At 64.7% G+C, this 21,622-nt stretch overlaps 2 protein-coding genes across 10 annotated transcripts in view; one reads left to right on the top strand and one right to left on the bottom strand.

The window, feature by feature from the left end:
* NOC2L (NOC2 like nucleolar associated transcriptional repressor) lies at positions 1-12,856 on the top strand. 2 transcript variants are annotated; one of them, XM_082379499.1, is made up of 19 exons: positions 1-365; positions 509-661; positions 1,838-2,012; positions 2,103-2,222; positions 2,847-2,967; positions 3,054-3,144; positions 4,850-4,928; positions 5,039-5,149; positions 5,482-5,595; positions 6,271-6,459; positions 6,650-6,789; positions 7,660-7,771; positions 8,568-8,681; positions 8,934-9,035; positions 10,236-10,379; positions 10,485-10,598; positions 11,409-11,556; positions 11,876-11,941; positions 12,234-12,856. In XM_082379499.1, the coding sequence occupies exons 1-19, from the start codon at positions 16-18 to the stop codon at positions 12,338-12,340; spliced, it is 2,550 nt and encodes an 849-aa protein (XP_082235625.1). In that variant the 5' UTR covers positions 1-15; the 3' UTR covers positions 12,341-12,856. The 2 variants fall into 2 exon arrangements, with proteins under 2 accessions (XP_082235625.1, XP_082235626.1); XM_082379500.1 differs by having other exon boundaries at positions 3-365; positions 2,850-2,967.
* Positions 12,465-21,622, bottom strand: part of SAMD11 (sterile alpha motif domain containing 11) — a 20,126-nt gene continuing 10,968 nt past the window's right edge. For 5 of the 8 annotated variants that reach the window (XM_082379518.1, XM_082379523.1, XM_082379525.1 and 2 more), the window contains 10 exons: positions 21,379-21,503; positions 18,210-18,299; positions 17,899-18,033; positions 16,012-16,174; positions 14,984-15,099; positions 14,683-14,761; positions 14,080-14,594; positions 13,751-13,875; positions 13,320-13,430; positions 12,465-13,204 (listed from right to left, as the gene is read on the bottom strand). In XM_082379518.1, coding sequence (XP_082235644.1) covers positions 12,959-13,204; positions 13,320-13,430; positions 13,751-13,875; positions 14,080-14,594; positions 14,683-14,761; positions 14,984-15,099; positions 16,012-16,174; positions 17,899-18,033; positions 18,210-18,299; positions 21,379-21,503 — 1,705 coding nt within the window. In that variant the 3' untranslated portion in view covers positions 12,465-12,958. The remainder of the gene's footprint in view (positions 13,205-13,319; positions 13,431-13,750; positions 13,876-14,079; positions 14,595-14,682; positions 14,762-14,983; positions 15,100-16,011; positions 16,175-17,898; positions 18,034-18,209; positions 18,300-21,378; positions 21,504-21,622) is intronic. The other 3 variants (XM_082379519.1, XM_082379521.1, XM_082379520.1) reach the window with 3 other exon arrangements.

Genomic DNA, 21,622 nt, shown 5'->3' on the forward strand with positions numbered 1-21,622 from the left:
AGATTTGTAAGCGGAATGGTGGGATTCCGCCCTATGCCGGGTGCTGGAGCTCCGCAGTCTGTCCCTCAGCGGAAGCCAGCGGGAGCCGTGACTGAACCAGGGCTGCGCCAGGTGCTTTCGTCCCGCGTGCCACCCTGGGAAGCCGAGCGCCGCCCGCCCAAAAAGAGATCTGAACGCGCCCTCCCGCCTGGATGCCGCCGCAGCCAAGGTTGGAGAACCTTAAAGCCACCTGGCGGGGCGCGGTGGGGCGGGGCCAGGGGCGGGGTTGCCTGCAGGAAGTGCGCCTGGCGCAAGGCCTGCTGGGGCCGGAAGTGGGGTGCACGCTACGGGCCTGCAGTCATGGAGGCGGCGTGGACCCGCAAGCGGTGAGTTGAGGCTACGATTAGGCCTCCCGGCGGGCGCTTGCATCCAGAGAGGCTCCCCTTGCGCCTCTCTGTGTTCCTGGGGCGGCCGGGCTGGGGCCCAGCGGGCTGGTGGGGAGTCGTGACTCCAACGGCATGGCCCGCAGGCGCCTGGCGGAGCTGACGGTGGACGAGTTCTTGGCCTCGGGCTTTGATTCCGAGTCCGACTCGGAGCCCGAAGGAGCCCCAGAGGCGGAGACGCGGGCGGCGCGCGGAGCGGCCCGGAGCCCGGATGGGCCAGGTGGGAGTCCCTTGGCCAGGTGAGTGGAGCGTCTTCTACGGGCCGTGTGTAAGCAGAACCCACTTAACCGTCCTGGCCCGCCCCACCAGAAGGGTGCTGACCACTCCTGGGGCCTCAGGACTGAGGCCTAGGGACTTCTAATCTCTCCCCCAGACCTTTCGGCTTGTTTATTCTTCCATGCGGTATTTACGGAATGACTGCTCTGTGCCAAGTCATCCCGGTGTTGGGAAACGCTGGAGAATAGTACTCATTTTTGGCCTAGGAGAGCTTACTCGGCCTTGGATAAACCACAGCGTGTAGGGTGGTGGAAGAAATAAGTGCTGCAGACAGGAAGGAAAAGCAGAAGGAGCTGGAGGAATCGGGAGCAGAGGTGGGAGCTTCTGCGGCAGCGTTAGGTGGAGTGGATAAGGCCGTTTTAGGAAACCTGAGGGAGTAAATTGCAGCAGTAGGGGAAGAATGTCTGGGTGTTTCAGGCAGCAGGAACAGCAAAGGTCCTGAGTTGAGAGTGAGCCTTACGCAGAGTTGAGCATGGCCGTGGCAGGAATGCGAGGAGAATAGTAGGAAGTGAAGCTGGAGAGATGGTGATGGGGCTGGATCTTGTAGACCGTTTATATGGCGTCTCAGTACAGTTGGAAATTATCCTAGGGTTTTGAGTAGTGAAGTAACGTCGTGTGACATGTAACAGGATGGGTCCCTCCGGTTGCTGTGCCGAGAGCAGGTTGTAAGCGGCCGGAGTGGACAAGCGAATTGAGAGATGATGCTGGTTTGAGAGGAGTCATGAGACTTTTGGAAGTATTGATGATGAGATCTCGTGACAGAGTGCATGCTGGGTGTGAGAGACAGAGAGGGTTTACCTTTTACGTGAATACCTGGAAAAGGGGAGTTAGCGACAGCTGAGGTAGAGCAGTGTGTGGGCAGAGTAAGTTCGGGGGAAGCTGAAAGTTCAGCACTGTACGCGTTGGGTTTCAAACACGTGTGCAGGGGCTGTTGGATGTATGAGTCTGGATTTTGGGGGAGAGAGAGATCTGCTGAAAACTTACTCTCTGGAAATCCCCCTGCCTTGGTCATTGGCAGCTGCTGTGGAGGGAGCAGACTAAGCCTCATAGGTTCTCTGAGGAGGACAGGAAGCCTGATCCCCCCTCCCCCCTTGGCCTTGGCTGTGCCTGCCGGTCAGACTTGACCCCCACCTTCTCAGCCGGTGTAAGGGCCGTGCGTCTGAGCACAAGGACCAGCTCTCTCGACTGAAGGACAAAGACCCTGAGTTCTACAAGTTCCTGCAGCAGAATGACCAGAGCCTGCTGAACTTCAGTGATTCCGACAGCTCTGAGGACGAAGAGGATCGGCTCCACCCCCTGCCGGACGTGCTGGAAGTGAGAGCCTGTGCACAGTGGGGGGGGGGGGCAGGGGCATATTTGTGGCCTCTGCATCTGGTCCAGTGGGGCCCTCTGTGTCTGGTGCAGGAAGCAAGTGAGGAGGAGGAAGATGAGGAGGACAGGGCCCCCAGAGGACCTGCGGGGAAGAGGAGGGATTCTGCCTCTGTGACCCTCGCCATGGTTGAGAGATGGAAGCAGGCAGCAAAGGTGAGAAGTGGCGTGGGCTGGGCCGCTGGCCCCGCCCCAGCTCTCGCCCCCTTGCTTTCTTTCATTTATCTGGGGCAGTGCAGGTGGGAGGAGCCCTTCTCTGAGCCGGTTCAGCACGAGAGAATCTCACAGTTTTCCCTGCATGCTAGGAGGGCTCAGGACTGCATTCTCTCCTTCATTCAGAGACTAGGGCCTCTGCCTTCTCCTTTCCTCTCTGTTTTTCTCCAGGGCTCTCTGAAGTCCACTGTGGGCAGGACATAGTCTCTGTGCCTTTGCTCGCTGGTGGAGCCAGGGCCCTTCTGAGGGCCTTGCAGTGGTTTCTGCAGGGAAAAGAAAGGACGGGACGGAAAGGGAGAACTCCAGATACCACTTGGAGCTGGCCATCGTTTAGATCCAGGCTCCTCAGCCCCTCCCCCATGGCCCTTCCAGGAGGATTCTGGACTCTTTTTGTTCCCTGCACGTGGCTCAGCAACACTGCTCCCACCTCTGCTCTTGGTCTGAGGATGTGGCCGAGCATGCCTTTCTCTCACAGAGCAGGTTCCTGGAGCCCCAGCCGGCTGCCTCTCGCTCTGCCGAGCACAGCTGACTGCTCCTCCAACATTCTGAGTCCTTCTGCCCTTTTAGCAGCACCTTACTCCAAAGCTGTTCCACGAAGTTGTGCAGGCGTTTCGAGCAGCCGTGGCCACCACCCAAGGAGAACAGGAAGGCACTGAGACCAGCAAATTCCAGGTCACGGACAGTGCTGGTGAGCTGGGGTGAGGGGACCAGGGATACAGTCTCTATGTTCCATTTTCTGTCCTGAGAGTGGCGTCTCTGGTCCCCTCATTGCAGTGTTCAATGCTCTGGTCACTTTCTGCATCAGAGATCTCTTTGGCTGTCTCCGGGAGCTGCTGTTTAGAAAGGCCCCAAAGGACAGTAGCAGGTAAGAGAGAAGAGAATGGCATGGGGAGGCGTGGTCAGGGCTCTGCACTGGGGAAGGCAGGGGCTCTGCGTCCTAGGGGCTCCCTCTAGACCCAGCTGGCACAGAGGGATGTGGAGGACAGAGCCAGGCTCTTTGTAGGGCTCTTGGGAGAGGCTGGACACTCAGGGCCCTGTGGGGGTAGCCCTGTCCTTCCTCCTTCCTGCCCAGAATTCCTCAAGGGCCACAGAGTGTGTGCTTGGCTTTGCTCCCCCGTCTTCTCTGGTCAGGATTCTCTCTTTTCTCTTTGGACCAGTCAAGTCTCGTCTGCTCTCCTTGCTCTTTGGCTGGTGCGAGTGTGTGTGTCTAGGCTGGGGCCCCATCCATGCTGGTTTGAGGACCTTGACTTCCGTGTTAGAGGTCAGTTGAGCAGAGAAGGCCGTGGAAGGTTTTCAGAGGGGAGAGAGGAGCAGCCGACATTTGGCAGCTTGTGGGTTCCACTGGGGCTCCCGGGAGCCTGCAGCCATGTGCCCTGGAGGCAGGAAAGGCTTGGAGGGTCACACTCGCCCTGACGCTGCTCAGAGGGAGGGAGAAGCTCCGGGGAGAGGTCTCGCTGGGACCAGCTGGAGGGGAGGTGGAGGCGACCAGGACTCGGGGATGGGAGCACCTGGGCCTGGTGGTGGTGGTCGGGGCTGGACTGATGCGGCCACGTGGAGGTGGCTGCCGGAGGGGACAGGGCAGCTGGCTGGCCGGCGAGAGTGGAGGGCCACAGGCAGTGAGTGAGTGGGCAGCAAAGAGGCAGTGCAAGTGGTGCTGGCGTTGGCTGGGTGCGGGCTCCCGTGAGGGCTGCTGCAGCGGGGAGAGCGGTCGCCGTGGAGGACAGCGGGCTCGGGAGGAAGCGGCAGCGCCGCCTGGGTCGTGGCTCCAGGTGCCCAGCAGCCGGCCTCTGCCGATGGGGAGGTTATCAGGGGCCCCGTCCTTGGTTCTTTTGCACACGTTAGTGGAGTTAACAGACACTTAACGTGCTGAGTTCTGCAAGCGTTGAGAGGTGATGTCTCTGAGAAACTTCCGAAGCATCAGCCACTGCTGCTGAGATTAAGGTGTAAGTGACTTGGTCTCTGTAAAGCGTGTGTGGCCCAGGGAGTTCCCTGGTGGTCCAGTGGTTAGGATTCGGTGCTTTCACTGCCGTGGCGCAGGTTCAATCCCTGGTCGGGGAACTGAGATCCCGTAAGCCGCAAGGGTAACGACAACGACAAAAACTGTATGTGGCCCAAAGGAAGACAGCTTGTGGTGCTGGTTGGCGATGCCTGGGTCAGACCTGGGACTGCACGGTGTGGGTGCCTGAGAGGTGTGGGGAGCTGGAGGCCAGGGGTCTGTCTGGGGGCTCTGGGGGAAGTGGCTGGCCCTGGGCTCAGACAGGAAGGATGGTCAGCCCTCTGGCCGGGTGGGGTGGCCTGTGGGGGGGCTTGGGGCTTGGTGGTACCCCTCCTTAGGTGTAGCTGTGGGCCACCCTTGAGAGAGTCCTGGTGTGTGTCTCGTGTCCGTCCAGCTGGAAAGGTCCCTGAACTCGTGGGAAAGATGGGGGGGGGTCTCACCACAGGGCCCATGTGCCCTTGCGTCCTGGACACTGTGTGTGTCCTGGATGGGACGCGGCTTGGGCCACACCCCTGCCTCCTGGTGGCCTCCTGGTGGCCTCATGTCTGAGCTGGAGGGTGCGGTTTCCCTGCAGGGTGCTGCAGCCATCCAGCAGCCCGCTGTGGGGGAAGCTCCGGCTGGACATCAAGGCTTACCTGAGCTCCGTCATACAGGTGCGGTTCTGGGGGGCGGGACCTGCCGGGTCACATGGGGGCCTGGCTGCCTCCACCGGTCCAGTCCTTCCTCGTGTCCTGGGCCTCGCTGACGTCTCCTGCTTCCCCAGCTGGTGGCCTGTGTGGCAGAGGCGACAGTGGTGGCGGCCATCCTCCAGCATGTCAGCAGCTGCGTGCCCTACTTCCTGACCTTCCCCAAGCAGTGCCGCATGCTGCTCAAGGTGCGCTGGCCTCGGGGCAGCCCTGCTGCCGGCTGGAGTGCAGGGGGCATCTGTGCCAGCACGTGGGGTTCTGTCTTGGGGGCACACTCGAGGCAGCACAGCCCAGTCGCGCGAGGACGGGCTCCCCTGGGCGGTAGGGGGCGGCCTTCTGGCACCCGCGTGCATACGTGCGCTGGACAACAGAGGTCAGCGTTCACCGTGCGGCCTTCAGGAGGGGCGAAGTGCTCTGGTTTTCCTGCTCCCCGACCGAGCTCTGACTCGGGGAGCTCCCCGGGGCGCTGTGGGGAGGGCCGTCTGTGGCCGGGGCAGGCGGTGACAGCTCGCCTCCACAGAGGATGGTGGTCCTGTGGGGCACGGGTGAGGAGACGCCCCGCGTGCTGGCCTTCCTGGTCCTTGCCAAGGTCTGCCGGCACAAGAAGGACGTCTTCCTGAGCCCCGTCCTCAAGGTAGCGGTGCCCCCCGGCTCTTCCGTCAGGGTCTGGGTTGAAAGTCTCGACCTGAGGGCTGGGCAGGCTGCCTTTGTGGTCGGTGCTTCTTGCGGGCGCTGTGACCCTGGGCAGACCCAGGTCCTTGTCATGGCTTCCTCCAAGAGAAGTGGGGGACGGGACAGCATGGGGACAGGAGCCCTTGGTCCCCCTGGGGCTCCGCATGGACTGGCCCGCACAGCTCTCCTCTCAGTGGGCGGGGACCCTGCCGCCTGGTTGTAAGCCTGGGGTGGCCTGCCCTGCACAGGACCCTCTGGAAGCCCCCTGCATCAGCCTGGCGGGCAGCAGGGGCTTCTCTGCCTCCTTCCCTTCTGGTCCGTCCATGTCCCTTGCCCGTTCCCACGGTTATTCATGCTGCAGCTCCCTCCTTCCTGGGTGTCTAGGCCTCCCCGTAAGACCCTTCCCCTCGGCACTGCAGACTTTGCCCGGGGCTGGTGGGCTGAGCAGCAGTGGGGCCTCGAGATGCAGGGCCGTGCAGCGGAGGGGGGTCTGCGGCAGACGTGGCTGGGCTGTGCTTCCTGCTGAGGCCAGCTCTGAGGGAAAGGCCCGGGTGTCTGGAGGGGGCTTGTTGCTGGGTGGTGGGGGCATGGGGCCCTGGGAGCTCAGAGGCGGCTCTGACTAAGGTGTTTTCGGCAGCAAATGTACATCACGTACGTGAGGAACTGCAGGTTCACCTCCCCCAGCACCCTGCCCCTCGTCAGCTTCATGCAGCGGACTCTGACAGAGCTGCTGGCCCTGGACGCTGGCGTCGCCTACCAGCACGCGTTCCTCTACATCCGCCAGCTCGCCATCCACCTGCGCAATGCCATGACCACGCGCAAGAAGGTGGGCGGGGGCGGGGGCGGGGCAGGGGGCGGAGCCTGACCCACTGCGCGGGGTGGGGGTGGGGGAGCCCCCGGGCCTCCTGCGAGAGAGAGCTCAGCCCCTTGGTGGCGCCAGGGTCCTTGCTGGTAGGGGCTGTGGAGTAGGTGAAGGGGACCCCAGGGCTGACCTGGGTGGACTTCACTCTGCCCAGGAGACGTACCAGTCAGTGTACAACTGGCAGTTCGTGCACTGCCTCTACCTGTGGTGCCGCGCCCTCAGCACCATCTGCCCCAGCGAAGCTCTGCAGCCCTTGATCTACCCCCTGTCCCAGGTTGTCATCGGTTGCATCAAGTGAGTCGGGGCCGGGGGTTTGCTCCGAGGGCCGAAGGAGGTGGGGCCAGGGTTACATAGGTGTCCTGGGGGTCAGGGCCAGGGTTACACAGGGAGAAGGTTACAGGAGGCTGTCCTGGAGGTCAGGGTAGGGTCAGGGTTGTTCACAGAGGGTCTGGCCAGTGCCCCTGGCAGCTGGGGCCTCCAGGTGTGGTGTCTGTGACTTGGCAGCACCTGAGGAAGGTCTGGGCTGAGGCTGTCCGTGGCCTTGTCCCCGGCATCCCAGAATCATTGTCAGCTGGGCCTCTCGGTTGCCTGTGACCTGGTACCTTAGTCCAGGATGCTGCACACACGTGCATTCTGGGGACGCGGGGTAGAGGGGACTGTGCGGTTTGAAGGGATTTGGGGTTACCTGCCTGGACATCTTGGACAGAGCAGGCTTGGAGTGACGTGCTGTGGTTTGCCTATGAATATCATGTTGGTCTCTGGGGGTAGAGACTGGCGGAGCCACACGTGACCAGCAGAGGGCATCCTTGTCCTCCTGAAGGGAGAAGAAAGAAAAGTTTTAACGAGTAACTCACGGCTTTGCTGTCTCACGTGTTAAAATGAAATTGAGTCGTTAGCCGGGTGGGGTGTGGTCCCCCCACCCCCACCCCGTAACTGAGCAAGGAGGCAGGTCCTTAGAACTGCGACTTCGGTTGGGGCCTTTGGTCCTGCTTTTATCTGTCTGAGGCTGGTGTGGCCCCTGACCCTGCCGGGGAGGAGCCCCTCCTAAGGTTGGAGCCCAGTGGGTGGGGAGAGTTCAGAGGCAGCTGGGCCAGGCGGGTGAGGCTGGTTTGGGGGTCTCTGAGTCTGGGGTCTCTGCTCACTCCCGCCTTCCCACATCCCCAGGCTGGTCCCCACTGCCCGCTTCTACCCGCTGCGCGTGCACTGCCTGCGCGCCCTGACGCTGCTCTCGGAGAGCACGGGCACCTTCATCCCCGTGCTGCCCTTCATCCTTGAGGTGAGCAGGTGCTCGAGGTGGGGCGGAGGGTGCGGGAGGGAAGACGCCTCCTGCCGCGTGTGGCCCGACCACTCCTCAACTCGGTGCAGCTCTCCTGAGTGCTGGCTCTTCGCCCATAGCACACAGGTGTTGTGAGGGCGTTACTCTGCACGGTGCCTGCCCGATGGGCAAGAGTGGCACCGCAGGTGAGTACAGCTGCTCTGCTGGGCTGGCCCGAGGGCACTGGTTTTAGGGCACAGACTTGGGTCGATCTGGGTGTTTGCCCAAGATTAGAGTGAGTGGCGGAGCTGGGCTGGAAGCCCCGTCTGATTCCAAAGCTGTGTTCCCTTTGCTGCCTCTGTGCATGTGTACCTGTGTGTATACGTGTGCACGTAGCTTAGGTAGGGAGAGGCTTCAGTCCAAAGGCTAGAGATCTACTAGGGCCAGGACCAGGCTGTGGGGATGTGATCGTGGGTGAGGAAATTGCAGTGATGGTGACCCTGTGCAGGAGGGACCCTTCTTTGTCTCCAGACACTGGTTCTCATGGCTTCCTGGCCCAGTTTCAGGAGGGGGACAGCAGCAGTGTGTAAGGGTGTGGCCTGGTCCCGCCCCATTGGCCAGGGCCCTGCTCTAGGGCAGAGGGACTCCCTTGGGGACCAGAGATCTGGAAGGTGAGCAGACTGTGGGGGGAGGGGTGGTGTCTGTGAGGCCGCGGGGCTGGCACTGTGTCCGGCCACTTGCCCTTGGTCTCAAGATGGGTCTCCAGAGACCCAGGGTACTGGGGTGGGCAGGCTGGGCTGACGGGTCCTTGGGGCAGATTTTCCAGCAGGTCGACTTCAACAGGAGGCCGGGGCGCATGAGCTCCAGGCCCATCAACTTTGCTGTGATCCTGAAGCTGTCCAAGGTCAACCTGCAGGAGAAGGCGTACCGGGTGAGCCCAGCCTCCAAAGGGGTCCGGAAACGCCCTGGGCGGGGTCACGGCAGGATGTCGCAGGGCACCGAGGTCAGCCTGCGGGGTGACTGGAGGTAGACGAGTGTGGATGGGGGAAGGCCCGCTGCCCTCCAGGCTTGAACCTTGTGGGCCTCCCGGGGCTGGGGGAGCCCAGTGAGCCCGAGCCCGAGCGTGGCTCCGAGGTCTGAGCTCCCCTCTGCCCTGACGCTGTCTCCTCCCTCGCTGCCTCAGGACGGCCTGGTGGAGCAGCTGTACGACCTCAGCCTGGAGTACCTGCACAGTCAGGCCCACAGCATTGCGTTCCCCGAGCTGGCGCTGCCCGCTGTCTTGCAGGTGTGTGCCCGCTGCCCCCCGCCCGAGTCCCTCCGTGGGCCCAACCCCTCAGCAGACCAGACCGCCTTCTGACGGGCTGGCGCCCCTCGCGTGGGGCCAGAGCAAGGCAGCCCTGTCACAGCCGCACAGGGCCAGTGGCAGAGCCTGGTCAGCTTGGGGTCTCTGTGCTGGCGCCACCTGGCAGCTGGGTCCCCAGGGCCGTGGTGTTGGGGTACCTGCCTGGGTACCTGCCTGGGTGTGGAGCCTGAGGAGGGCGCTGGCCCGGGTGCGTCAGGAGGACCCCGGGACCTGTCAGTCCCCCTCTAGCCTGCTACAGCCCAGGGACCGGACCAGCCGTGAGGGCTCCCGGGGGTGTTGGGGCTCAGCAGGCTGGACCGGCCCCCGGCTCTGGGTCGGGCTGGTCTCAGTGCATGCTTTCCCAGGTGCTCCTGGGCCAGGTGAGGAGGTAGGAGACGTTTGGGGGTCACAGGAAGCCCTGGCCGCCAACCTCAGCTTTTCTTCAGGCGATATTTGGGGTGGGATGGGGCGGTCTTCCCTCTCAGAAGCCCCTTGGAGATCCGTTTACTTTCAGCCTAGGCGTTTCTCAGTTCAGGGAGGCCGGTGCCCATCTGGCCTGGTGGTGAGTGGGGCGGGGCTGCTCAGACAGGTGTGTGTGCGTTGTCCTCTCTCTGAGTCCTGGGGATCAGGGTCTAGAAGAGGGTCAACAAATGTTTTTGGTAAAAAGTCAGATGGTAGATATTTTAGGCTTTGCAATCACGGGGTTTCTCAATCCGCTCAACTTTCCCACAGAAGTGCAAAAAAATTCACAGAAACGCAGGAACGAACGAGTGTGCCATGTGCCAGCACGACTTTATTTACAGACAGGCAGCAGGCGGGACGTGGCCTGGAGGGTGGCTCCATCCTGCCCCTGCCACTGCCCACCCCTCTGCCTGGCCCACGGGGTTGGTGGGCATCCTCCCATCAGCCCTTCGACCCCCACAGGTCCCTAAGGGCTGGGCCATAGAGTCACACAGCCCCCCCACCCCACCCCCCACACACACTTGCACTGGGGCTCTCCCCTGACTCAGGTGCGTCCCCCGGGGCTCAGAGACACAGGAACCCATGACCCCCCCCCCCCCCCCGGCCTGCCTGCGGTCACCGCTCGCGGGGTGCAGAGCAGCCTTGTGCCTGGGGCTAGGCTGAGCCCTGCTTCCTCTGCAGCTGAAATCCTTCCTCCGGGAGTGCAAGGTGGCCAACTACTGCCGTCAGGTGCGCCAGCTGCTGGAGAAGGTGCAGGAGAACGCAGAGCACGTCCGCAGCCTCCGCCAGAGGGTCTCCTTCGGCGTGTCCGACCAGCGCGCGGTGGTCAGCTGGGGGCCAGGGCCCGGGCCCGGGGGCCACTCGTCAGTGTGCGGCTGAGGTTTGGGGGTTTGCCCGGGGTGGGACATGACCCTGGATCTCCCTGCACAGGATGCCTGGGAGAAGCGGACCCGGGAGGAGGGGACCCCGCTCACGAAGTACTACAGCCAGTGGCGGAAGCTGAGGGACCGTGAGATCCAGCTGGAGATCAGTGGCAAAGAGCGGGTATGGTGGTGGGTGGGTGGGTGGGGGGCGTCGGGGATGTGGGCACAGCTGGGAGGACGTCAGCAGGGGGTGGTGGGTGCTGTCCCTGGCCACCCTAGCTGCAGCGTGTGCTGGTGCTGCTCTGATGGGGCGGATGGTGGGCAGAACTGGGTAGAGTCTGGGGGCTTCTCCCACGACCTGCAGGTGGAGAGGCCCCAGGGTTGTGCTGGGGCAGAGAGGCTGCTGCCCCTCAGGCCTGACGGGCTGGGGCTTTTGGGGGAGCGAGAGCTGGGCTGACCTCGTCACCTAGGCCAGCCTGTGGACACCAGGAGGGCCAGCAGGGAGGAACAGGAAGACCTAGCTCTGTGTTTGGGTCTGGGCCCGATCCGTGGGTGCGTGACGTTGTGACCTGAGGGGACAGCTTCGTGCCAAGTGGCATGACTGTCTGCATCCCTGTCCTGGTGTCAGTATGGGCAGGCCATCTGTTCTGGGAGTGACGGCTGAAAATTAGGGAAGTAGGACGGTTGGAGCCTGCAGCTGTGATGTCCCTTAGCGGCCTCCGCACTGGCCTGGTAGGGCGGCTGTCCAGGAACCCTACCCAGTATGCCAAGTGTCCCGAAAGTGGCCAAGCAGGGTCCTGGCGTGAGGGGGTGGGCTGGAGGCTGGAGGAGGGGCTTGCGGGGCAGGAGGGAGCAGGACTGGGTCTGGGTAAAGCCATCACTGGGAATGTGAGTCTGGCTTGGGCTTGGGCCGTGCTTTGGGCTGTGGCCGGTGGGTGGGCAGCCCTGAGCGCCCACCCTCACCTGCAGCTCGGGGTCCCTGTCCTTCCAGCTGGAAGATTTGAACTTCCCAGAGGTGAAGCGCCGCAAGGTGGCAGACAGGAAGGATGAGGACAGGGCAGAATTCAAGGACCTCTTTGATCTGGACAGCGCTGAGGACGAGGACGAGGACGAGGACCCCCCGGACTCCCCAGAGAGAGGTGGGGCCTGGGGGAGGAGGGAGCAGGTGGGCCTGGCAGGCCTCCCACCTCATGGAACCAGAGGAAGGGCACTTGTCATCACTCCTCTGCCCCTCCTGCCACAGGGCTGGCTTTGAGGTGGGGGCCCCCAGGCCTTGTGTCACCCCCTCCCGCCACCACCAGCTTTCAGGGCAGTTCTGGGTCCTCTCCCACTTGAACAGAGGAGACCTAAGGGAAAGTGGGGTCCAGGGCTGTGCCCCAGCCCCTGTCCTGCCTTAGCTGCCCCTCTGTGCATTTGCTGGTGGGTCCACCCCCATGGGCTCTTGTGCTTGGTCCCCAGGGACGCCTGGGTCCCCAAGAGCTTGGCAGAGGCGGGAGGAGGAGGAGGAAGTCAGCGACTCAGAGGGTAAGTGGTTCCTGGGAATGCGGGGTGCCGTGGTTTTTGAGCCCATCTGTCTGGAGCCCAAGACTATCATGGGGGATCCGGTGGGTGGGCAGGGCCATCGGCTCTAAGCTGGGCCCCCGCCCCCGCCCCCCGGGGATGCTGGGCCAGCTGCGCCATCCCCGCTGGCTCTGGCCTCAAGCAACAGCAGCAGTGATAAATTAATTAGTGCTGTGATTAATTAGTGATGAGTAACCTCCCAGGCTGGCTTTTTCCTGATAAAGCAGAATTTATGTTATGTGCGCTCTCCCTGCAGATGGAAGCCCAGACACAGAGGCGGGGCCGGACCCCCAGGAGCCGTGTCGTCTGGCCCAGGGGCCGGAGGACGAGCTGCAGGATCTAGAGCTCTCCGAGGACGACTGAGGGCTGCCCGCCTGGAGCCTCGTGGGGGCTGCTGTGTGGTGTTCCCACCTCACCAGGCAGTCAGGTGTGCTGCTTCCCGGCTGCGGCTGAGCCGAGGCCCTGGGGTCCGTGCCCACGCGGGGCGTAGATGGTGGATAGGGCTTTATTTTTACAACATAAGAGACCGGAAAGGACCAAGTGCTGTTCCAAGTCTTGGAGCGGCGGCCGTGGGGACATAAACCACCGTGGGGCTGGCCTCCTGCCGCAGCTTATGGTGGCGGGTGAAATGCACCTACCCCACGAAGGAGGCTGACCTCGAGCAGGGCTCTGCCGTGGGCACGGCCGACGCTGCAGGGCCTGGGGTGCGCCTGCGCCTCCTCCGTCTCTGGTTTGTCTGCAGCCGCCCAGGGTGCAGCACCCCCACCCCGGGCCTGGGTTCGGTCCCCGCGCTGTCTGCACCGGGCTCTGCAGGCACCCCCAGAGAGTCTTTGGAAACTCATTCTTTTCCTCTTAAATCATGTGTTTTCCTTTTAAAAATTGTGTTTTTGCATCCAAAACCGAAAGGAGGATAAGCTGTGGGGTCGGGGGCCTTTGCTGGGGAGCAGCCGGCAGTGAAGGATGGGGGTGTCTGACACCAGCTTAGCACAGAGGCTGCGAGGGGTCCGCGGGCCCTGGGAGCAGAGCCATGGTTCCGTTCTCCTGCTTGGGTGAGGCTCGGCCGGCAGGGGGTTGCGCGCCCCCGTACGGGGAGGGGGCCGGTGCTGGGGACAGGGGCTGCTCCCCTGAGCTGAGCTCCCTCTCGGGAGCCTGCAGTGTCGGTGGCTGCAGCGGCAGAGCCACGGGGAAGCTGGCCATGTAGAAGACTCGGCCCAGGCGCTTGGCCACCTGTGGAGAGACGGGCCTGGATGGGGCCTGCGGGCCTGCTACCCTGCAGCCCCACGCAGAGCCTCAGTGCTGTCCCCCTGCTGTCTGGAGACCGCTGCCCCCAGTAGGCGCTCACCTGGGCCCGGATCTTGAGAGCAGGCCCCAGCTTCAGCCCCATGGTGGTCAGGAGATGTTCCTCTGTCAGCAGGGGCAGGGTCTCCCCGTCAATCCCCTGTTCTCTGAAGACCTGGAGGGGGGGGGGCACAGTGTCAGGGCGTGAGTGCCGGGGCTGTGCGTCCTGGGGTGGCCTCAGAGCTTTCCAGAGAAAGCAGAGCCCAGAGGAGCTGCCGGTGCAGCTTGCAGGAAAAAGCGTCAAATGGAAGCAAAGTCTCCTCTGTGCTGGGCGCATGTCCCACCTTGGAGGCGGAAGCACTGACAATGCGGGGGGTGGGGGGGGTGTGCACCAGTGCCCCCACCCCCGCAGTCTTTGAGAAGGGGAAATCTGGGGTGGGAAGCAGCGCTGGGTAGTGGGGGGTGCTCAGAACCATCCTGGGTGGGGCCCCTCACCGGTGCATATTCTCCACAGCCGGACAGGCCGCCCACAAAGCTGCAGACGTCATCCACTGTCCACTTGCTGACATCCTCGGGCGCTGTGGCCTCCTCGCCATCCATGAAGAGGCCCCCCATGGCGCCTGGGTTGGGGGTAGTGTTATTAGGACTTTGGCCAGCTCTTTCCTATGCTCCCACCCCTGTCTGCTGACCTTTGCTCGCCCTAATTTTTCAGAAATGTTGGACTGATGACTGAAGGGGGTTTTTGTCCCTGTGGACGCCCTCCCTGAGACCCTGGGTGGGGGATGGGGACTGGAGGACGCTAGAGGCATGGTGGGGGTGCCCACCTGTGTGGAAGTAGGGGCTGACAGTGTAGGGCAGGCCCAGGGGCAGTGGAGGGGGCAGCATGGACCCTGAGGCAAGCCCCTTCCCCTCAGAGCTGGCTCCTCCAGTTGGGGCTTGGCCTGGGATGGGGCCCTGGTCCCCAGCAGCCACCATCTCGGGGTCCTCTCCGTCTGAGTCCTTGGGGGGCTCATCTTCAGAGCTGTCTTGTGCCCAGAGCCCAACCCCTGTGATCTCCTTGGGCTCACTGGGCCGGGCTGAGGCAGGGCTGGGGCCCCCCTTCCGAGGAGCTCGGCGGGCAGGCTCCCGGGGCGGGGTGGGAGGGCCGGGGCCCGGGGGTCCCTGGGGAGGCAGGGCCAGCAGCGGCGCGGAGCTGTGTCTCAGCACCAGCATGGCCCCGCGCCGCTGCAGCTCCTCGGCACCGTCGGGTGGGCGCAGGGCGGCCTCGGGTGCCAGCAGCTGCGGCCGGTGGGCGCTCTCCAGCTCCTTCTGGCGCAGCAGCTCTGCTGACATCTCCAGCCTGGCCGTGGAGACAGACCGCAGAGTATCAGCCAGCTCGGCAGTGACACTTCCCGCCCCGCCGCCCCACCCCTGGCTGAAGCACCTACCGGGCCAGGTTCTGCTTCCGCAGGAGCTCCTGCTGCCGGGCGAGCATCTCCGCCTGGGCAGGGGGCAGGAAGCCATAGCCTGGTGGGAAGGGGACAGACCACGAGGCCAGGTGGCCGAGTGGTCCAGGACCACCCAAGCCCGCCCTGGTCTGTCCTTGGCTTCAATAGGGGAAGGGGCGGGTTCGCCGGGAGCACTGATGGACACGCGGTCTGTGACAGATAAACCCTGATGGCCCCGCACCAACAGCCCCCCCCACCACCACCTCCGGGGGACAGAATCGCTCACCAGCCTACTCCTCACCTGGGGTCTGGCACAGGGCCGAGGGCACCCCCAAGAAGGGGGGCCTGAGGTGGGGGCCCAGGGCGATGTGGGGGGCATTCTGCGGCGACAGCAAGGGGGGCGGCTGCGACAACTCCCTGTCGACGGCAGAGTGGTGAACCGCGCGCGCCGCAGGCTCGGGGGCCCCCTCCCCGCGCGCCCCCTTCTTCCCGGAACTGCCGTCCCCCGCCCCCGCGGCCCCCCGCTCCGGCCGCCTCTGCTAATTGCCGGCCCTGCGGGCGGTCGATGTGCGCCCGCCGTGGCTCAGGTCGCCTCCGCCCCCGCTGGCGGCGCCAATTAATCTCGGCGGCGGCGCGGAGGCGCTGGCCCGGCGGGCGGCGGCGACTGTGGCGGTAATTACCGCGCGGGGGCCCCCGCCCCTAGCCAACCCTACGCGGACGCGGCGCAATTAGCCGCGGTCCGGGAGGCGGCGGCTGCAGCGAACAACTCCCGGCGCGAGGGGCGGGGAGCCTCCGAAGTCCTTCCGCCCCCGCCCCCTCCTGGGGTCTCCCGGCCCCTACAACCCCCGGAGGCCTCGTCTGTGCTGCCAGCGGCTCCGGTGTCTGAATCGGTGCTGCTGGGGGGCTCTCCCCGCCCCCAGCTCTCCTCCGACTTCGGGGTTCCCAGACCTCGCACTGCTCCCCCTCATCTGCCTCAAGCCCCCTCACCTACCTGCTGGGGGAGCAAAGCCCTCAGCTGTCTCGGGCACCTGGATTCAGCGGGCCCCACAGCTGCTCCGTGAAAACACACCCCACCCAGAGGGATGGTCACCCCCACACATTCTACCCCAGAAACGTTCTGGGCCTCTGCCCGGCTGCCACCAACCGAGGCCCGAGCACAGTGCCCGGTTCACTCAGGACCCTGCTGCTGTACAGCGGCCAAGGGGAGGTGCGGGCTGTGGACCTCGCGTGCAGAAAGCAGGTGATGCAGGTCTGCCAACCGCAGCTCTGTAGCCCCGAAACAAGCACAGGGAATGCAGGGGTCTCTCTGAAATGCAGGCACCCCGATACCTCTCTGAGAAGGACGGGGCACCAGCTGGGGCGGTGCCGTCTCGGTGCTGAGCCAGGCCCTGCTTCCGACGCTGACCAGCTGTGGATGAGGGCAGGTGGACTTCCAGGCCGGTGGGGCTCCTCACAGCTGCCGCTGCCACCTCCTGCCGGACCCTCAGGAGATCTGAGGAGGGGCAGGCACTAGCAGTGACCCAGAGGCCAGCCCCCACCAGGCCCTCACGTCTCCCACACCCTGTGGTACACTGGCCAAGGACAGGCAGACCGGCGCACATTCTCTCCCGACCCTGCTGGTTCGTCACCGAGACAGAAAGACGAGCAGAGGCCATAGGGCAGGGCTGACACCAAACATCCCAGCGCAAGGCCCGCTGGTGGCACCCACCGGTCTTGGGAGGGGGGTCAGGTGAGCATTTGTAAGGGATATGGGGATGTCAGGAACAAAAAAGTGGTTGGGATGGAGAGAGGGAAAGGTCCCACGCAGGGGAGTCTGGTGGTGCAGGAACCAGAGTTGAGATTGCCGAGAGCAAGGCTGCAGGGCCCGTGACGGGAGGGGTCGTGCAAAGGCCCCAGAGTGAGGGCAGTGGGACCTGTCCAGGAGTTGGGGCGGGGCTCCAACCCCCTCCTAGGTAACACCCGGGCCCACTGTGCGGTCTACGCACTCTGCTCCCCACCCCTGGCCCTCTGTCCTGCTCAGGGCCGGACCTCAGAGTCCCCCCCCCCCCCCGCAGCTCCCCCACTGTGCAGGCTCCGCCGCCACCGCCTGTTTATAAATTAATTACCCGAAAAGCGGAGGTGGGTCCTGCCCGGGGCCGGGTGCCAGGCCGCAGAGCCCAGCCGGCGCGGCCGCCCGCATCGATCCCGGCAGGGCCCCGCGCCCCCGCCCGCCCGCGGCCTGGGTTATTTACCGTCGGCTCCGGGCAGGGGCGGGGGCGGCGGGCGGGGGCCTGATTGACAGCCCGACTCCGCGCCGGTCCCCGCGGCCATCGCCCCTCCCCGCGCAGGCCAGCGGAGCCGGCCCCAGGCAGGGCAGGGAAAGCAATTAAAAAGGAAGATTTTTAAATTATTAACATTTGGTGAATTATTCAGGCTCTCGGTGCCTGACTGCCCTGGGGGACAGTGCCTGTGTAAGGAGAGGAAATCCGGCCCGTTTTCCCAGCACCCTCTCACCCAGTTCCAGCCAGAAAGGGCAAGCGCCCGGCCCCAGCCCCCGGACTGGGGTCTGCAAAGCCCGGGTGCAGCTGGACAGGGTGCCGGACTGTGCCCTCGCGGTGGTAGGGGGGCTTCCAAGCGTCCTGTCTGGGAGCTGGGTGGGATGGGCATGGCGCCTCTGGCCGGAGCTCCTCCTGACCACCAGAGAAGACTGTGAAGGCCGGGCGACCAAACCTGAACCGTCGCCCATCCTGCTTCTGGACGGACGTCCACAGTGGACGTTCAGGGGCTGCCTGCTGCCCTGCTCTTGGCCTCCCCGAGGAGGGGTACGGTGCCGTCCAGACCAGGGGCCACGGGGACCTGCGTGTGCTGGGCCTGGGGAAACCCCCACCTCCCACTCTCGCGTGGGCTCCCCTGAGACTCAGCTTGCTCATCTGTGAGATGACAGCGGCCATTCGAGGCCCGGCTGGGAGAGTCCGTGGGAGACCTGTTGGTGGGGGACTCCCCCAGATCTACCCAAACAAGCGGCTGCGTTGGGCAGAGGGAGGAGGAGGTGGGCCTCATTGCCCACCTACAAGGGCTTTCGAGGTTTGAGGGGCCAAAAGACCTGCATCCAATCCCAGCCTTGGTGTCAGCAGCCAAAGACCCCAGGGCCTCTTTTCAGGGTGAGCAGAGACCTCTCAGGACAGGGCGAGCCCAGCGCACGTGGTGGCCTCTCATGCGTGGGGAGGGGCGACATACCGTGGCCGGGGAGGCCCAGGTGGTAGAGACGCTGAGGGTCCTCAAAGGTGCCGGCCTCACTCAGGGCGGACACCAGCCGGCGGTAATGATCCTCGGGGGCCATGCCGGGCCCTAGTTCCGGAAGCAACAGACCCTCTGTGTTGGGCAAGCACAGGAGAGGGGTCTTCCCCTTCAGATACAGCCGCGGGGGAGAGGCAGGGGCTCCCCTCTTAGAACCTGCTGCTGTGCTGACCCTGCCCTGCAGAGGGTCCAGGCTGTCCCCCTTCCTCTCCAGTGCCTGTGCCCCCACCCCCCAGGGGTCGGGCTCACACCTTGCGGGGACTTGCTTCGGGCCTTCTTCTCCGAAGGGCAGTCACTGCTGATGTGGGGGGAGCGACCCAGCCTCTTGCCCAACAGGTCACCTGGGAGAGGGCAGAGTGAACCCCACCCTGCCTCTCAGGGCTCGTAGGGGCCAGGGCGGGAACAGCTCAGGCCCACCCCAATACCGGCCTCAGTCCCGGCCCAGCTCCAGCTCAGCCCGGAACCACACCCCTCATTCCTCAGGGGTGCCTGTGGGTCCTGGCCAGGTTAAAGCTGTGCTCAGCCCGGGGTCCCTCATGCGGGGCTGGGACGGGGCGAGGGCCTGGGACGGTCCAGACCCTGGGCTCTGGACTGTGTGTGCGTAGATACGATGGGAGATCTCATAGCTACGGCCTCAGGTAGCAACTCGGGACCCCACAGGTGCCATGCTGCCCGCACCAGCCAGACTAGTCTCCTCTGCAGAATAAGGAGCCCTCCTCAGCACCCTGATTTGACTGGAAACCAACCTCTCCTTCTAGGATAGGGGTGAGGACCGGCAGTGCAGGGTCCCATGCCAGGGTACCCCAACCTCTTCCTAGAGGCCACAGGCCCCGGCACACCTGCCACATCCGTTCTTCCTGGGCCCCTGCCCCCAGGCCACACCCCTCACTGCCCCCAGAAAGCCCGAGCCACCACCCTGGCCTGGCCTGTCACACACATGCCCACCTGCCCAGCTGGGCTAAGCCCCCAAGGGCACCCCAAGCAGCCTCACCCACTGCGTACAGCCCCTCACGTGGCCCAGGCCCCGCCCCCGCCCCATCCTGAAGTCCTCTCTCAGGTCCCACATCCAAACCATGCTCATCCATCCCCGGGCACCAGCTCCCCTCCCTCCCAGCCCCTGCACCCAGACGCCAGGCTCCCTCCGAGCCGAAGTCCTTGGAGGTCTCTGCGGAAAAGCTCAGCGATGGTCTCGGGCTCCTGGACCCACCACAGTTACCTACCCTAACCCACCACAGTGCTGGCCTCCCGTCCAGACCCCGTGCTCCTGGCCCCCTCTCCATCCTCACGGGGCTCTGGGTGGGTGGGTGGGTGAGGGGCCACCCCATCTACGACCCAGGCCCGCCATGACACCTTGGCAAGGGGAGCTCCCGAGAAGCCCGGGCCGTCAGCTCCAGAGCCTAATTCCTTTTCCTTATTCCCTTAATCTGTCATTTTTATCAGGTGGGGAAGTGCGGCGGCAGCGGAGTGCCGATCAATCTCCACTTTACAGCTGACAGAATGGTGCTAATAACTTATTGATCTCGGCTACCTCCTGCCACTGGCCGGGGCCCAGTGGCCTAGCCCCAGGCCTTGCCCAGAGAGGGACGAGGACGAGGTCCCCACCGTGGACGAGGTCCCCACCGCCCAGACGAAGGGTCCTACCTCAGTGACCTAGCAGGATGGGTGGGGGGTGCTCAACCAGCACAAGGCCCCTCAGGACGCCAAAGGGTCTCCGGCCAGCAGGGCCAGCAGGGCTGCAGCGTCCAGGTGTGCCAGGCGGGAAGGTGGGTCTGGGCTGGGTCCACACCTGCTGCCCACACCCCACCCTGTACGCACGCCTCCTGGACCCCGAGAACGACCCAGGGCTCTCAGCTCCCTGCGATCTGTTTCCCATTTTCCACACTGGGGGCGGGGCTCCTCTCTGCCTGGGAGAAGTGCTGGGGAGCACCTCCCTGTGGGGGGGACCCACGGTGAGAACCAGGCCCGTGGCCGCAGGGGGCTCCTGCCGTGGGGGTCTGGGGCTCACCGGGCCCTCGTGAGGCCACATCTACTCACAGACGCACCCGGGGCAGCCAGAAGCAGACACACACACAGTCACCAGATGTCTGCAGGGCCGCCCCAAGCCCTCTCCTCCCGCCCCCTCCTGCCCAGGTGGAAACAGGACTGACATGTGCTCCTGGGGAGGAGGAGGTGAGGATGGGCGAAGGCCTCCACCCAGGGGCCGGCAGGAAGGTGTGGAAGCCGGTGAGAAGCGGAGTCCCAAGAAGAGGGCGGGACTCGGACGAAACCTGGACACAGGACACACGTGGTGCTTCATGCAGACCACGTGGGACCCCTGAAGTGCTCATATGCGGGCCCTGCACCTGAGCATGAAGAGAGTGAGGGCACCCTGATACACGCGGGTCACAAGGGTGTGAGTGGATACCCAGGCCTCTGGCCGGGCGCAGGGCGCACACGCGCACTCAGGCCGCGCACCATGAGGAGGCCTCCACGTGCGCAGGCAGCAGGGGGCCTGGCGGCTCAGAGTATCTCAGTCACCGTGGGGCTCCGGAGGCTTGCCCGATCGATGGAGCAATTAGATTTCATCAGCCGCCTGCTCGGCGCCCCCAGCTCGGCTCCAGAAGCAGCACCCCCCAGAGGCCTACCTAGGCACAGGCACACCTGGAGGCCCTGATGGGGGTACTCAGGTGTCCCAGGACGGTGGACCATCCCCTGCCCAGCCTTCCTGAGAGCTGCAGCCACTGCTGGGAACTTCCCGGGTTTGCCCTGGTCCATAGGGCAGCAAGGGACCCCTGCCACCTCCTCTCACCCCCCTCACCTTCAGCCACAGCTCAGCCGTGTCCCACTCTCTGCAGCGGTGCCTCGTGGGTCCCCAAGTTGTCCCTCCCTCTGAGCTCCCGCTGTCACCAGGAGCCGCCCCCCCTCAGGGACGGAGCTCCTGGGCCAGCGCCGCCCTGCCCCACCCCTGCAGAGGTCCAGGCCCCAGCCCCCCTCCTCTCAGGGCGTGCTCCCCTTCCCTCCCGGGGCCCCTTGCTCTGTGGGGTCGGTGGGCACTCAGTGCGTGCACCTCGGAGCCTCTGTGAGGCCTGCCCTCCCTGACTGTCCTGCCTCCATCTGCCCCTGGGGCCTCGGCCACCCCACGCCCACCCCAGCAGCAGCCACGGCGGAGCCACCGCCTCCGCCTTCTGTCTGCCCGCTGCCCGGCTGGCCGGGATTAACACAATTACCATCACACAGAGCCCCGGGGGACAGCCGGCCTCGCCGCCTCCCGCCTCCTCCGCTGGCCTCCCTGGCTGCCCGCCAAGGCTGCTGGGGGTGGCGGCGGCATCCAGAGCCGATGAGCAGAGTCGCAGGGAGGGCTGTGGGGCGGCCGTCCTCACGCGGAGCTGCCATGGCCCTGGCAGCCCCGTCCTCACCCCCCGCCCTGCCCTGGCTCCTCACCTGCGGCTCCCAGGCCAACCTCCACGCCGCCTCTCTGGAATTCACAGCGGCTCTGGTGCTCGGGCATAACGAGGTGGCGGCTGCGATGCACGCTGGAGATGAGGGTGGGAAGGTCGCCGTCCTGGCTGCAGCGGAGCAGACGGGGAAGGTGAGACCCCGTGGGGCCCCTGACTGCGCTTGCGTGTGCGCGCCGTGAGCACCTCCATTCCCTGGTGGCTGTGGGCTCGTGCCCTGACCTACGCAG

This window comes from Balaenoptera borealis, assembly GCF_965194805.1.
Source record: "Balaenoptera borealis genome assembly, chromosome: 1".
NCBI classification, from domain to species: domain Eukaryota; kingdom Metazoa; phylum Chordata; class Mammalia; order Artiodactyla; family Balaenopteridae; genus Balaenoptera; species Balaenoptera borealis.